This window comes from Portunus trituberculatus, chromosome 30 (assembly GCF_017591435.1).
Source record: "Portunus trituberculatus isolate SZX2019 chromosome 30, ASM1759143v1, whole genome shotgun sequence".
In the NCBI taxonomy this organism is placed as follows: Eukaryota; Metazoa; Arthropoda; class Malacostraca; order Decapoda; family Portunidae; genus Portunus; species Portunus trituberculatus.
In genome coordinates, this window is record NC_059284.1 from 2,313,275 (window position 1) to 2,329,575 (window position 16,301).

Below are 16,301 nucleotides of genomic sequence, written 5' to 3' on the forward strand. Positions count from 1 at the left end.
CACAGCTGTCTGAGGCAACTGACAGTAACCTCTTTTCTGTTCCTACTTTTTCTATCCTCATTTTCCTTCCAAAGCTTCCAACTTGCTCTCCTGCCCACGCTCTTGAATCTTCCGAGTTTTCCACCATCTGGCTACTGCTCAATAGTAACTCTCTAACTAAATATATCTGTACTGCCTATCTCTAATTCCTCTGAGTATAGTAACTTCCAAAGTGGAGCACATTCTATCCCTCTGTCCTTTCGCGGAGATTTCCATCAATGGAGATTTCAATGTTCACCACCAGCTTTGGCTTTCCTCTCCCTTTACTGACCATCCAGGTGAACTAGCCTTCAACTTTGCTATCCTCCATGACCTAGAGCAACTGGTGCAACACCCTACTCGCATTCCTGACCGTCTTGGAGATTCGCCCAACATTCTTGATTTTTTCCTTACCTCTAATCCTTCTGCTTATGCTGTGTACCCTATCTTCTCCGTTGGGCTCCTCTGATCACAATCTCATTTCTGTATCTTGTCCTATTTCTCCAATACCTCCTCAGGATCCCCCTGGCGAAGGAGCCTCTGTCGATTTGCCTATGCCAGTTGGGGGGACCCAAGGAGGTATTATGCTGAATTTCCCTGGAATGATTACTGTTTCCATGTCAGAGACCCATTTCTTTGTGCTGAACGCATAACAAAGGTGATAGTGCCTGGCATGGAGGCGTACATTACTCATTCTTTTCTCAACCTAAGCCTTCTAAACCTTGGTTTAACACAGCCTGTTCTCGTGCTATACATGATAGAGAGGTTGCCCATAAGTCACTTAAGCATTCCATCTCCTGAATCTCATGCACTTTTTATTTCTGCCCGGAATCATGCCAAGTGTGTTCTTCAACTTGCCAAACACTCTTTCATAAATAGAAAATGTCAAAATCTATGAAACTCTAACTCCCCTTGTGACTTATGGCATCTGGCCAAAAACCTCAACAACTTTACTTCTTCATCTTTTCCTCCTTTATTTTATCGTGATGACACCACTGCCATCTCATCTGTTTCTAAAGCTGAACTCTTCTTTCAAACCTTTGCTAAAAGCTCCACCTTCGATGATTCTGGGCTTGTTCCTTCCTCTGACTATTTCATGTCTTCAATCAAATTATTCGTAATGATGTTTTCCATGCCCTCTCTGGCCTAAAGTCTCGGAAGGCTTATGGACCTGATGGGGTCCCTTCTATTGTTCTCAAAAACTGTGCTTCCGTGCTTGCACCTTGCCTGGCCAAAATTTTCAACTATGTCTATCAAATTGTACCTTTCCTTCTTCCTGGGAGTTTGCCTACGTTCAATCTGTTCTTGAAAAGGGTTCTAATCCGTCAAACTATTGCCCTATAGCTTTAATCTCTTGGTTGTCTTACGTTTTTTAATCTATCCTAAATAGGAATATTCTCAAACATCTGTAACTTCACAATCTTCTATCTTATCGCCAGTATGGCTTCCGCCAAGATCGTTCTACTGGTGATCTTCTCGCGTTCCTTACTGAGTCTTGGTTATCTTGTTTTAGACATTTCGGTGAAATTTTTGCTGTCGCGTTAGATATATCAAAAGCTATTGATAGAGTCTGGCACAAAGCTTTGATTTCAAAACGGCTTCTATCCTTCTCTCTGTAACTTTATCTCAAGTTTCCTTTGCGACCGTTGTATTGCTGCTGTGGTAGACGGCCACTGCTCTTATCTTAAATCTATTAATAGTGGTGTTCCTCATGGTTCTGTCCTGTCGCCCACTCTCTTTCTATTATTCATGAATGATTTTCTTAACAAAACTTCTTGCCCTATCCACTCCTACGCTGATGATACCACCCTACATCTTTCCACGTTCTTTCAGAGACGAGCAACCCTTCAGGAAGTCATCAGATCACGCAGGGTTACCACAGAACGCCTGACTTCTGATCTCTCTAAGATTTCTGATTGGGGTAGAGAAAACTTTGTTGTGTTTAATGGCTCAAAAACTCAATTCTTCCTTATATCAACTTGACACAACCTTTGGCCTCTTTATCACCGCCGAAATCTTTCTATTTATTATTGGTATTTTCATGCCCCCCGTCCTCCTGCGGCCTCGCTCCACAAGGCTTTCACCCGTATTCTGCCCCCCAACTCTCTTGTTAACCAGTGCTATGAATCGTTCATACCTTTTGAACTGGTAAGATTGGCATCGGGGAGCCGGTGAACAATAACAATAAAAAAAAACACTGCAGGTTCAACTGGTGAGGAAATGCAAAGGGGGCACTTTAAAAAGCTATTTTAATAACCCATAATGATATTGACACAAATAGATATAACATGAAACATGAAACACAGATATATAACATGAAACACAGGAAAATGACATACACATATACATATAACACAGTAATAAATACAACAATAAAGAACCCAACTTAATACCTAACAATAATCCTAATCCTATATAGAGGCAATGTGGAAAACACGGACGAGGGGAAGTGATACTTATGCGGTGTCGCAGTGGTGAAGTGCTGGGTGATGGTTGATCCCACGGTAGACCCAAGAGGCGTTGTGTTCACTGGTTGAGGCCTGGACCTCAACTTGCTTTCCAGAAAGCCAAGAGCTGGCTCAACACTTCCGGTTGAGGAGAATGGAGCCGCGTGAATCAAACTTCGGGACAGTAACGGGCCTTCATGAAACGGTAACGTGGAGGGTTCATGAGGCGGTGGCGTGGAAGGTTCACGAGACGGTGACGTGGAAGGTGAGGCGGAGAGGTGGCGAACGAGGTAACAAGCGGAGGAGGTGATGGTAGTGGAGTATGTTACGGGCGGGCCCATCTAAGAATGCGTTGGTTTCGGTTCTTCATGGCGTGAAGGAAGGCCAGAGGATTGTGATCGGTGAAGACCTTCGTAGTTTGAGGACCAGGATGAAGATAGCACTCAAAACGTTGGAGCGCCAGGACGAGTGGATGGTGGAGTAGTTGAGTTGATGTTTTTTCAGCTTGGCGGAGTGATAGGCGATGGGATGGAGGATGCCGCTTGTGGGGTCCGTTTGTAGTAGGACAGCACCCACTCCAACTCCACTCGCGTCCACTTGTAGATGGAAGGGCGGGAGTGATCCGGCGTTCAGACCACTGGTTCCGAGGAGAGGAACGCCTTGAGGTGTTGGAAGGCTTGGTCACAGGTCGGGGTCCAGTGGAAGGGGACGGAAGTGCTGATAAGGTCCGTCAGGGGGGCGGCCAGGGTGGAGAAGTTCCTACAGAATCGTCTGTAGAAACCAGCCATCCCCAAGAACCTCATGAGAGCTTTCCTGGTGGTAGGGACAGGGAAGCCAAGGATGGCCTCCACGTTAGCTCTCTTGGGGCGAACCTTGCCGTTCCCCACCACATGTCCCAGGTAGACCACCGTAGACTTCCCGAAGGTGGACTTGGCCAGGTTGATTGTAAGCCCGGCTTCCTGCAACCGACCCATCAGCCTCCGAAGACGGGTCAGATGTGTCGCCCAGTCGTCCGCAGTCACCACCAGGTCGTCCAGATATGCAGATGTTCCCTCCAAGTCCTGGGTGATGTAATTTATAGCCCTCTGGAAGGTGGCGGGAGCATTAGACAAGCCAAAGGGCATCACTGTGTATTGGTATAGTCCGAAGGGGGTGATGAAGGCGGATATTATTTGGGCCTCGTCCGAGAGGGAATCTGGTAGTAACCTTTAAGTAAGTCTATAGTGGTTACAAATTTGGCTACTCCTATACTATCTATAAGGTCCTCTATCAAGGGCAATGGGTAGGAGTCTGGCACCGTCACTTTATTTAATTTCCTGTAGTCGGTGCAAAATCGACTACTACCATCTGGCTTAGATGTTAACAGGCAGGGAGAAGCCCAGGAGATATACTAGGTTCTGCAAGGTGATGACAGAGCAGATAGTCTACCTCTTTTTCATCAAGTCTCTTTTAATGGGTGAAATGCGATAGGCTGGTTGTCTTATAGGCTTGATGTCATTAGATATTAATGTTATGTCATGTTGGATAGTATTACAAACTCCTGGAAGGTCACCTGTGATTTCAGAAAAGTCTAGCAATAACTTTTTAAGATCAGACTGTTGTGAAGGTGTTAAGGAAAGAAACACCTCATCAAGGTTGGACATGATTTGGCTGTTTGAGGGGCGTCCTTTAGGTGACGAGAAGAGGAATTCGATGTCGGACTCTTCCTCGGGGGGCACAGGACCAGACTCCTTCCCTACCAGACATACAGGTACAGTGCGAGACAAGTCGTCCTCTGGTTCTCTGGAGTGGTAAGGTTTCATTAGATTAATATGAACTAGTTGGGAATCCTTACGACGGTCAGGAGTGTGGACCACATAATTTAATGGACTTAGTTTTTGAGCCACAACATAAGGTCCCATGAACTTACTGTGAAGAGCATTGCCTGGAGTGGGAGAAAAGTAAAACCTTGTCTCCTGGTTTGAAACTTCTCATGACAGATTTGGGAAGAGAATTCTGTTGCATTTTAGTTTGAGATTTGAGGAAGTTTGATTTAGCAAAAGATCTGACTTCACTGATTTTATTCTTAAGGTTACTGATGTAGTCAGACACACTGGGGCTTGAAGGAGTATTTTGAATAAACCATTGATCCTTTAATATTTTGAGAGGCCCCCTGATCTGTCTACCATAGAGTAATTAAAAAAAGGAGTAACCTAAAGAATCTTGAGGAGATTCTCTTAAAGCGAAGAGAAGGAAAGAAATACTTTCATCCCAGTCTCCTTGATGCTCCAAGCAAAAATGGCTAGTGAAATTGCTACCCTTGTCAGACTGAATTTGTTTTGGAATTCCTACCAAGGTGAAAAAATGTATTAGATGTTTTACAATGGTCTTTGATGTGATGTTCTTAAGAGGGAATGCTTCAGGGTACCTGGTAGTGGGATCCATGAGGGTTAACAAATACTGATTCCCTCGTTTGGTTTTGGGTAAGGGCCCTACGCAGTCTAGAATGATCTTTTCGAAGGGCTCCGTCTGAACTGGAATAGGCGTCAGAGGAGCTGGCACAAGGCGTTCGTTAGGCTTACCCACAATTTGACATATGTGACATGTTTTACATAGTGTGACACATCCTTTTTCATTCCTGGCCAAAAAAATGTTGAAGAGCCTTCTTGTAGGTTTTTGGATGCCTAGATGACCTGACAATCCATCATGAGCTAGTTCTATAATGGCTGGTCTTACAGACAAGGGATGACAACTTGATGTGTTTCTGACCAGGTGTCTAGTTGTTTCAGTTCAGGAGGTCTGTAGGCACGCATCAGGACTCCTTCCTGATAATAAAAACAAGGCAATTTAGACATATCCTTTGTCTCACTGGCAACATGTCTGATCTTAGCCAAAGTGAGATCCTGTTCCTGAGCATTAATCAAATTCTCCTTTGAAATGATGTTATTGTACAAGTTGTCAGTAGAGGCAATCATTGGTGGAGGAGGTGGTGAAAGGGCAGGGGACTTGGACTGAGACCTGGTGACTGCACACACTGGGAAGAAGTGAGGGGATGTTTCGTCCAGGGTCTTAGTGGGACTTTCTGTTAAGGGAGAATCAAGAACAATTAAGTTTGGAACAGCCAAGTTACCCGCAAGATCATTACCCAGTACAAGATGTACCCCGGTACTGGCAGTTCACCAGGTTTAATGGCTACCTCAACCTCTCCTGAAATGAACGGGCACTGTAAGCTAATATTAGCCAAGGGATAGGAGAGCTGTGATTCGAGACCTGTAAGGATCACCTTCTCCCCAGTGAAAGCCTGTTTGATGTTAGGGATGACATCTTCCCTTAAGATGGATTGGGCAGCACCTGTATCACGCAGAACCTTGATATTTATTGCCTTGTCTTTACCATCAATCAGGGACACTTTACCTTGATACATGTACGAGTCATAAAGTTCTAGAGGAGAGTTGACAGGGTTAGCTAGGACCACTGGTTTCTTGTTCTCAAATGTGTTAGGTTTAGGTGGCACAAAAGAAAGTTGACGTTGAGAGGCCTTGCAATTTGGGTGTCTAACACTGATCTCCTGCCTAATTTTTTCCACTGCCTCCCCAAGCCTCTTAACCTCCTCCTTCAACTCAAAGATGAGAACTTCGTTCGCAATTTTCCCCTCACTTAGCTTTCTGATTTCCTCTCGCAATTCTCGGTGCTCAAGAGAAAGAACTAAATTCTCGCTCTTGAGCCTACACACCATACACTCAGAAAAATCAACGACCTTCCTGTCATGCCCACACATCTCACACACAACAAACTCTCCCAATCCCATCTCAACACTCTCTTTCACGCACTCAATCACACTCTGATATACCTCAGTAGCTACCGCCATACTAATTTACAATCTGTTAACTCACAAACAAATAAAAATACTTGGTGACGGCGGGGTGGGGGAACCGCGGTGGTGGGGGGCCTAAGTGAGGTCAACTAATCCTCTTTCAAGGTCAACTTGACGGTTACAAGCCTAGTCTCCTCACTCTACCAAAATACTTTTAACTCACAAACACTGATTCTAACCACTATTTCACTCTAATCTAACACTTGCAGTACACACTTTGACTTCACTAACACTCAAAAGCACCACACACAGACACCAAGCACAAACACCACTCGCTAACTATAAAAACCACAGCCAAAAACGGAACCCACACACAACACGTCCACTCGCCACCGCAGCTACTCGCAGTAACATGGGTTACTGCACAAAAGAAAATACTCTCTCTCTCTCTCCCCAGCAGTGTGACAGGCGTTCCTTCCCCGAGAGTCTGTTGTTATAGGGAAAGCTGGGTTCTGCCTGAGCATTTGTGACCATTGAGTGTGTGTGTGTGTGTGTGTGTGTGTGTGTGTGTGTGTGTGTGTGTGTGTGTGTGTGTGTGAATGGAGGCGTGTGTCTGACGGTTATAATAAAAAAAAAATAAATAAATAAAATTAAATAATAATAATAGCAAAGTGGTCAAGCCCACTACCTATTCTCTCTACTACTTTATTTCACCCCTTCTCTTCCCACCCACTTTCTCTTTAGCTAGGCTTTCTTATTTTCACCATACTTAAAAAAAAAAAAAAATCCCCAGTCTATTTATGTTAGCTGTAGAAGGTGAGAGAGAGAGAAAGCTACGATGGGCGCCTGTGCCCACTAGCATCAAAGCTAGTTGTGATCTCGATGAACGTTTCTCTGTGTGTTTCCTTTAGCTCTTGGTGAGGAGAAAGTCCCCACAGAGTTTTTTTTTTCATGTCTTTGAAAGAAGAACAAGTAAAGAAAATTCTTAAGCTGATATTGAAGGAAATTCTTCCACTGATAATTGTATAGAACCAACGATGGAAGCAAACACATGATGTGATGTCAGCAAGCAGCATTACTGATGAACATAGTGAAATTGAGGAGCACTTGTAAAAACATGTACTAAATATGGCAATGCGGACACCATCTTGGATATAATAAAAAATCATAGACCTGTTAAGGTTTATAAAATCAGCCAATCAGCTAAATAGTTTCTTGAACATTATGGGATCATCAATGAAAGGAGCTGGTTGTGGGAAAATAGCTTGCCAGCCAACTTAATTTGCAAGGAGAGCACCAGGTATACCGACAGGATCTGCTACCCTTGGTAAAGGACGTCCACCTTCAGGGAGTCTCACATGAAGACCCAAACGTCCTCATAACTTGGCCCATAATTTGAAGAGCAATGTGGCCAATGCTAAGTCCCACGGTACTGTTCAATGCTTTTAACATTCTCTCTCTCTCTCTCTCTCTCTCTCTCTCTCTCTCTCTCTCTGAGGAAGTTTTGTTACAGATATAATTTTTATTGTATAATTATTATTGTAGTCGTCATAAAAGGAAGCATGTAGGTACTTGATTTTTAATGTACCCATGCCTGCGAGTGTGTTTGAGTTGACAATACATTAAAAATTATCTAAAAGACAAGACTGGCTTATAATGTACATTACTTATAGTAATGTAGTGACTGAAGTACAGTCATCTGGGTGGTGTACTGCTTCATCAGAGACGCGAAGCATCACGAGTGTCTCATAAGTCTTATAGGATAGCAGGATTTTCTGCCTATAGTAGCTAGGGAACTACAATTTTGAAGACGTTTAATTAAGAAGTAAATACGGGCAGGTCACATCATGCACATAACTAAACATGAACTCGCTGAAGGGACCAGGAAAAGGCGTGGGCAATCAATTAAGGGGAAAAATTTAAGAGCTTCAACATCAAGCAAGCTAAACTAGAGCATTGGCACAGACAGCAGACTTATTTTTCCTGAAGATGTTTATTGGTAATAAAAATGGGTGTTGTAATCATTGAATATACCTTAAACATAATGTCAATAGGTTACTATGTCTTATCAGTATTCACAAATATTAAAAAATCATATAACATAGCAGAGTATAAATATTATGTTTTAGCCAAATATGACGTAAGAATATTATGCAGTCAAATTCATTATCACGACTTTGTGAGATGGAATTATACACAACATTGGCAAGGTGTACAGTGTTATTATTCCCCATAATTTATCACACAATGTGCTTTTTTTAAATGTACCTTAAGAAAGGGAAAAGCTTAATAGTATGAGGCTATATATTAAATATCTGCGTATAAGTACTCAACGTTCAGAGAGCTACATGTGCGTTTTCCAAGATTATTTATTCGATCACTATTATTAATACGCTAAGGAGAGGAGCCTGGCTAAGGGGACGGAGCCTGTATATACTAGTCCCAAACTGAGGAAAATGCTGCCAGGTGGGAGATGTAGCGTTCTCCTGTTAACCCTAGCAGTGCCATATGAGTTAAGCTATTGCGGCGCGTAATGGATAATTTTTTTTTTCCTGCCCTTGCGGGGAGGACCCGTCAGGCATGGAGGAAGGGGTCTCCAATAGGAGGGGGGCGGGACACAAGTGGGAGGAGGAGGTCAAGAAAGAGTTACCTAATGTCAGATTGTCCTGCCAAACCACTCTAAGGGGACCAGACGGTATTAATTCACCCGAAAGACAATCTGGCAACCTGGCAACAGACACATTCTGTTGCCGCAAAGGAGGACAGTGAAAAGCAAAGCTAGAAACAAAGGAAAATGGGATTCCTAATTTTATTTAGCTAAACCTGGGGCCATACAACCCGGGAGCATACAAAAAACTGAGTCTGGTCCTGGAGCCGAAAAAGTTAAATTCTTCTTATGTACCTTGGTCCTGGCAACCGACATCTATCAAACCTGCCTGATTCACACAATTCTAATAAAAGTAAATTTTAGTTTCCTAGTCATTTGTACAAAGTAAAATAAAGAATATGTAAAAAATAATAAAAACTAAAAAAATAAATAAATAAATAAAAAAATAAATAAATAAATAAACCAAAGGGCCTAAAAGAAAACACACAAAAGGAAGTGACGTGGATATGAAACATACAAAAAGAAGTGACGTGGATATGAAAACATGAAATTACAGTTAAATGGATGGCTGTTTCTTGATTATTAAGATAGGCTTACATTTATGTATACAAAGTGATTCACCAATTCTCAATTCAGATAATGTATTGGCTTTATACAAAATTTTGAAATCCTGTTCCTTAAAAAGCATGATTTAACCGTCTTGAGTATTTTATTTCTTTTTATGACAGAGAAGCCTATATATTAAATATATATATATATATATATATATATATATATATATATATATATATATATATATATATATATATATATATATATATATATATATATACTTATATTTATTTATTCAGTTTATTTTGTCACTTATTTACTATGTTTTTACAGACCCGTAGTTGGTAACATGAAAGAATCGGATTCCCGAGGGACATCACTATGGCCAGCAGCATTCCACCTGTTGACTACCTGCGCTTGAAACTCTTTTGTATCCTCGAGGGTCCAGGAGCAGCTACACTCAAATTTATCTTGAAACGCGGCACTAAAGTCCCGAACCCTCCCGTCTCCTTTCTAAACTATCTCAATAGTCTCAAGAGTGAAAATTCTACCGCAAATTTTTGTAAACTTACTAACAGAAAGAAGAAGGATGTCTTTAATAAGACTGAAATGGATCAGATCAATGCTGATCATCTGTGGGAAAACTTTGATTTGACTTTTCTATTTAAAGCCATTAGATATGGCTGTGAAAACGTTGAAGGGTTTGATCACCATGCGTGGAATGATCATACCAAACTAGAGGGTATGGTAAAGGAAATAAAAGACGAGAGAAACACAGTTGTGCATGAAAGGCGACAATTAACAGATCATGAGTTCCAAGGCAAAATGACGCATCTGAAGGATCTATTCTTAAAGGCTCTCGATGCAACAGAACATAAATTCGGTGCCTCCATTCAGGATATTACACAAGAAAAACGTAGGATAGATGATGTTATCCATGATATTTTAAGCTGCTTCACAATAGAGGGAATTCTTCGTCTGGATACGCTCAGACACCTGCCTGTGTTCAAAAACATGTTTTTCACACGCCTGCGGGACATCTACAAAAAATCACAAATATTTGATCCACTTTGTTTCCTTAGCCGTGTTTCAAAGAAAGATTTAAACATCCAGGATATATTCACAAAAATCATTATAAAAAAAGAACCTGGGGATAAAGAAATTGACTACTTGGACATTTTAGTCTACACGCAATCATTAGGACTACAACAACAGGTCACCTCGTCGACTCAGCAACAACAACCCATCCATGTTATACAACAACCGCAGTCCACCATGTGTACTCAGCAACCACAACCCAACGTGTCTACACAGCATCCACAACCCACCTTGTCTACACAGCATCCACAACCCACCGTGTCTACTCAGCAACCACAACCTCCCTTGCCCATTCAGCATCCACAACCCCCCTTGCCCATTCAGCAATCACAATCTATTACTTTTACTCAGCAACCGACAGCGTCTACTCAGCAGCCACATCCGACCGTGTCTACTCAGCAGCCACAACCCACTTTGTCTACTCAGCAACCACAATCGACACATACCACTTTCCAGACTGACTTAGTTCATCCACAACTTCTATTAATCAAAGGTGTGGCCGGAAGTGGCAAGACTACCTTACTTACCTTTATTGTGTCAGAGTGGATTAAACATGAGTGTGAACGCCGTATGAAACATCTAGACGTATATGACTTTGTTCTGCACGTGTTGTGCCGTGATGGTAATTATGAATCTCTTGAGGAATTTCTCGAGCAAGTCTTCCCAGAAGCCTCATCATTCAAGCCTTACACAATGACTCTTATTACCAAGTTTAAGATCTTATTCTTAATAGACGGTCTTGACGAACGTAACAGTTCGTCGCGGAAGCTGGTAAACGACATCTTAAAACGTTCTGAAATGTTGCCAGGATGCACTATAATCTGCACCTCTCGCCCAGAGACTGTAGTAGACTTTCTTCAGTCAGTCTCCAATAAATACAAAAAAAGTCAGGGGATAATGATGGGTATTTCTCAAAACGACAGAACCAAGTTCGTCACGAGATATTACATGTCCCTCAGTGTTACTGGATCCCCAAACTGCGATAAGCTTGCGCAAGTCATGGAGAGGGTAGGTTGGAGAGATCATTTTGGGCTACCTCTTAACTTACTCTTTCTGTCTACATTGTTCCGTGACAAACCAGAATGTGTTAGGGAAAATACTACCCAAACCAGCTTGTACCTCGCTATGCATGACTGGAGCCTGGAGAAATTGCAATATAGACTTGCAGAACACCCGCAGACACGGGATTTCAATCGATTATATCGTGAGGAGAGCATTGAAATAGTATTAGATTTAATATACCAGGTATCCTTTGAATGTCTTATGGAAAATAGACAGTTTCTTTCTAGAGATGATATGAAACAACTGAAACATTGCTGCAAAGATCAAGAGCTGCCAAGAGAAGAGATGTTAGGGTCTTTCTTTTCATTAAGAGAAACAGTGACGACTAGAGTCAGTCAAGTATATCATTCACCACATAAAGGTATCCAGGAATTTTTCGCTGCAAAGCATATTGTGCGCATTTTAAATCAGTCATCTGACGAAAGTGTTAGGCGGCTGCTTCGGCAACCGACGAAAGAAACCATTCAAACACTGAAGAATCTCCTTCTACACGTTGCGGGTCTCCTCAGTCAGAAGGGCGTACAGTCTCATCCAAGAGCCATAAAGGTAAGTTAATACAAATACTATTTCTTTCAAGTATGCCTTTCCTTCTTTTTGATCCATGAAAAAACTCGAGAAGAATGGTTTAGTATAGAAAAGTTTTTTTGAAAAGAAATTTGAATTATTTAAAATTTACATAAAAATAATAATATAAACTCATTATTATAACTAATGTTATCATGATATGTAATGTGATAATGATAGATAATACAGCTTTAATAATAATTATCATTACAATTATTCTAATAATAATGATAAAATTTATAATTATTATATGATTGTCATTATTATTGTTATTATAATAGAAATAATAATAATTATTATTATTATTACTAGTAGTAGTAGTAGTAGTAGTAGTATCATTAGTTTTAGTATCATCATGTAACCCACCACCATCATACTTCCCTTCATCGTCATAAATCTTGTTACCAAGGGTAACAAAAATATAGCTTTAAAAAAAGGATGACTGATGTGCCCATCCCATATATTCAAGAGCGCTAACCAAAATAGAAGGATAAGTGTCTTTAATTAAATCTCTCTTGAGAAAGAGTTCGTCATAAGTGGAAATGTAGGAAACATACAGGGAGTTCAAAAGTTTACTAGATAAAGAGATGAATGATTAAGAATACTGGTTGACACTTGCATTAAAGAAGTGGACATAATAGAAGAAGGTCTTGTGTAGCGAGGCATCGGAAAGACAGGAGGTAAAACAGTTAGCAAGATCAGAAGGATAGTTCATATGAAAATAGTGTCAGAAGATAGCAAGCAAGGAATGCAACAGTGATATGAGAAAGAGGCTGAAGACTATCGTGACAGACATTTTTGTGCTTTGTTTTTATTTTGGCCATCTTAGATCATGAGGAAAGTGACAAGGATTGGCAAGGAGAGAATTATGGAAGGAATATATATATATATATATATATATATATATATATATATATATATATATATATATATATATATATATATATATATATATATATATATATATATATATATATATATATATATATATATATATATATATATATATATATATATATATATATATATATATATATATATATGTGTGTGTGTGTGTGTGTGTGTGTGTGTAATTATATTTTTATGATTTTTTTTTTATTGATTTGTTTTAGTATTTCTATGTTTACTCTTACAAGGTGTGATCAATAGACAATCTGTATTTTTGTGATCGCGTGTTCTTTGTAACGATAGTCTGGCTTGTCCTTTAAGAAAATTCAAGTGTAGGGGAACTATGTAAGAAGTTATGCCGCAACCATAGTGATGCTCTATGGACGAGGTTTACATCTCAATATATATCTTAATGCTCAAGGCAAACGTTTGCACTGCATTGCAATCATGTAATTCTATCATTCTATTTTCTCTCTCTCTATTATATGAAACCCCAACACACAGGAAGTGGTGGATCTGCTGAAGGAAAGTGGTATGGACAGCTGTAGGGATTGGTTAGTCCTGTTGGAGGATACCGAAGTTAACGCAATCGCCTTGAAATGCGTTGCAGAGCACATTGAACGTGATAATGATGTGGAGGAAGAATTAATAATAACGGACAACACCATATCAAGCGCAATGGCCCTTTTGCCTATCATTCCTCGCAAAACATTATATATTCACAATGAGAAAAGGGACCTAGATGTGCATAAACTTGTTCAGGATTGTGCAGACCACACCATCAGTGAGATGTTACATTGGCACCATTACGAACATCCCATCCTACATATTACCTCGGACTCCTCATTACGTGTCTTGCCAAAGTGAGTTTACGTGCTTATCCATTTACGTATTAAGTCTGTGTGTGTGTGCGTGTGTGTGTGTGTTGATAATAATAATGATGATAATATTATTATTATTATTAATAATAATAATAATAATAATAATAATAATAATAATGATAATAATAATGTTTATTTGTCTGCTAATTTTATCCAGTGACAATCCACAAGCTGCATTTTAGTTATCAACCATATATCATATTAACTCTAAACAGGTATCCAACATAATGATACATTGGCTGCCACATGGCGCCAATAAATGTTGAAGATCATCATTATATTATTTATTTACCTGAAGTAGCTGGTTATAATTCCCAATTTGCACAGGTTTTTTTTTTGTGGGGGAGCGGGGGAGGAAGAGCGGATAAACAAGGGTCACACGATAAGGGAGGCATTTCTAGGGACTCTTGGCCTGGCCCTAAAATCGAGTCCGGGGCTTACCGGTTCTTCAGTTCATTCCTTGTTTAACTTTATTCTCTCTGATTTTCCTATTTTATTTTATTTCATTTATTTATTTATTTATTTTATTTGATTAATTAATTTATTTATTTCTATTTAATTTTTCATTTAATTTTTTTTTATTTATTTATTTTTTTTTTTTTTTTTTGCTTTTCTGGTAGTGTGTTAAGTGCGAATGAACAATGTTCTTTGCATCGGTTCTCGGCAAAAACACTCAACTTATATGTATGTATCATACGAAGGCGACCAAATACAGCAGAATCCCAGTAACGTTAGCGCCGTTGGCGGGAGGCAAACATTAGTTCCCTTGTACTTTTTTTTATCCATGAGGGGCAACTGGCCAAAAACAACAAAAAAATGAAAAAAAAGGCCCACTGAATTCTCAGTTCCCTTAAGATCAAGTGAGTTATGCAAAATTCAGGGACAAATGTCTTGAAACCTCCCTCTTAAAAGAACTCAAGTCATAGTAAGATCGAAATACAGAAGCAGGGAGGGAGTTTCAGAGTTTATCAGAGTATGAATGATTGAGAATACTGGTTAACTCTTGCATTAAAGTTAGACAGAATAGGGGTGAGAGGAAGTACAAAGCCTTGTGTAGCGATGCCGTAGGAGGAGGGGAGGCATTAAGTTTGCAAGATCAGTAGAGCAGTTAGCATAGTGATAAAAGATATCAGGAAATGCAACATTTCAGTGGTAAGAAAGAGACTGGAGATAGTCAACCAGAGGAGGGGAGTTGATGAGACGAAGAGCTTTTGATTCCACCCTAATAAAACTGTGTGAGTGGAACACCCCTAAACATGAGAAAAGTACTGCATACAAGGACGGATAAGGCCCTTGTATAGCGTTAGCAGTTGGAGGGGCGAGAAAAAACTGGTGGAGATGCCGCAGAACACCTAACTTCATAGAAGCTGTTTTAGCAAGAGAGATGTGAAGTTTGCAGTTAAGATTATGAGTAAAGGATGGACCGAGGATGTTCAATGTAGAAGAGGGACACATTTGAGTGTCATTGAGGAAGAGAGGATAGTTGTCTCGAAGGTTGTGTCGAGCTGATAGATGGAGGAATTGAGTTTTTGAGGCATTGAACGCTATTAAGTTTTCTTTGTCCTAATCAGAAATCTTAGAAAGATCAGAAGGCAGGCGTTCTGTGGCGTCTCTGTGTGATCTGTTGACTTCCTAAAGGGTTGGTCGTCTCTGAAACGACGTGGAAAACTGTAGGGTGGTATCATCAGCGTTGGAATGGATAGGGCAAGAAGTATGGTCAAGATCAGTAATGAACAATACAAAGGGAGTGGGCGACAGTACAGAACGCTGAGGAACACCACTGTTAATAGATTTAGTAAAAGAACAGTGGCCGTCTACCACAGCTACAATAGAACGGTTGGAAAGAAAACTTTATGAGTTAAAGTTCCAGAGAGAAGAAACTGTAGGAGGGAAGTTTTCAAATCAAAGCTTTGTGCCAGACTCTGTCAAAAGCTTTTGATATGTCTAGCGTCACAGCAAAAGTTTCATCAATATTTCTAAAAGAGGATGACCAAGACTCAGTAAGGAAAGCCAGAAGATCACCACTAGAGCTACCTTGACGGAAGCCATACTGGCGATCAAATAGAAGATTGCGAAGTGACAAATGTTTGAGAATCTTCCTATTGAGGATAGATTCAAGCAAGAGATTAAAGCTATTGGACGGTAGTTTGAGGAACAGGCTGAATGTAGGTAAACTTCCAGCAAGAAGGAAAGGTAGTAGTCTATAAACATCGTTGAAAGAGTTTGGCCAGGCAAGGTGCAAGCACGGGAGCATAATTTTTGAGAGCAATAGGATGGACACCATCAGATCCATAAGCCTTCCGTGTGTTTAGGTCAGAGAGGGCATGGGAGACATCATTACGAATAATTTTGCTTGAAGACATGAAATAGTCAGAGGGAGGAGGAGAGGG

At 40.3% G+C, this 16,301-nt stretch overlaps 1 protein-coding gene across 2 annotated transcripts in view; it reads left to right on the plus strand.

Annotated features, from left to right (window-relative positions):
• LOC123510868 overlaps positions 1-16,301 on the plus strand; it is a 35,047-nt gene that overhangs the window by 2,578 nt on the left and 16,168 nt on the right. For both annotated transcript variants that reach the window (XM_045266313.1, XM_045266312.1), the window contains exons 2-3: positions 9,752-12,124; positions 13,535-13,893. In XM_045266313.1, the coding sequence (XP_045122248.1) occupies positions 9,800-12,124; positions 13,535-13,893 (2,684 nt within the window). In that variant the 5' untranslated portion in view covers positions 9,752-9,799. The remainder of the gene's footprint in view (positions 1-9,751; positions 12,125-13,534; positions 13,894-16,301) is intronic.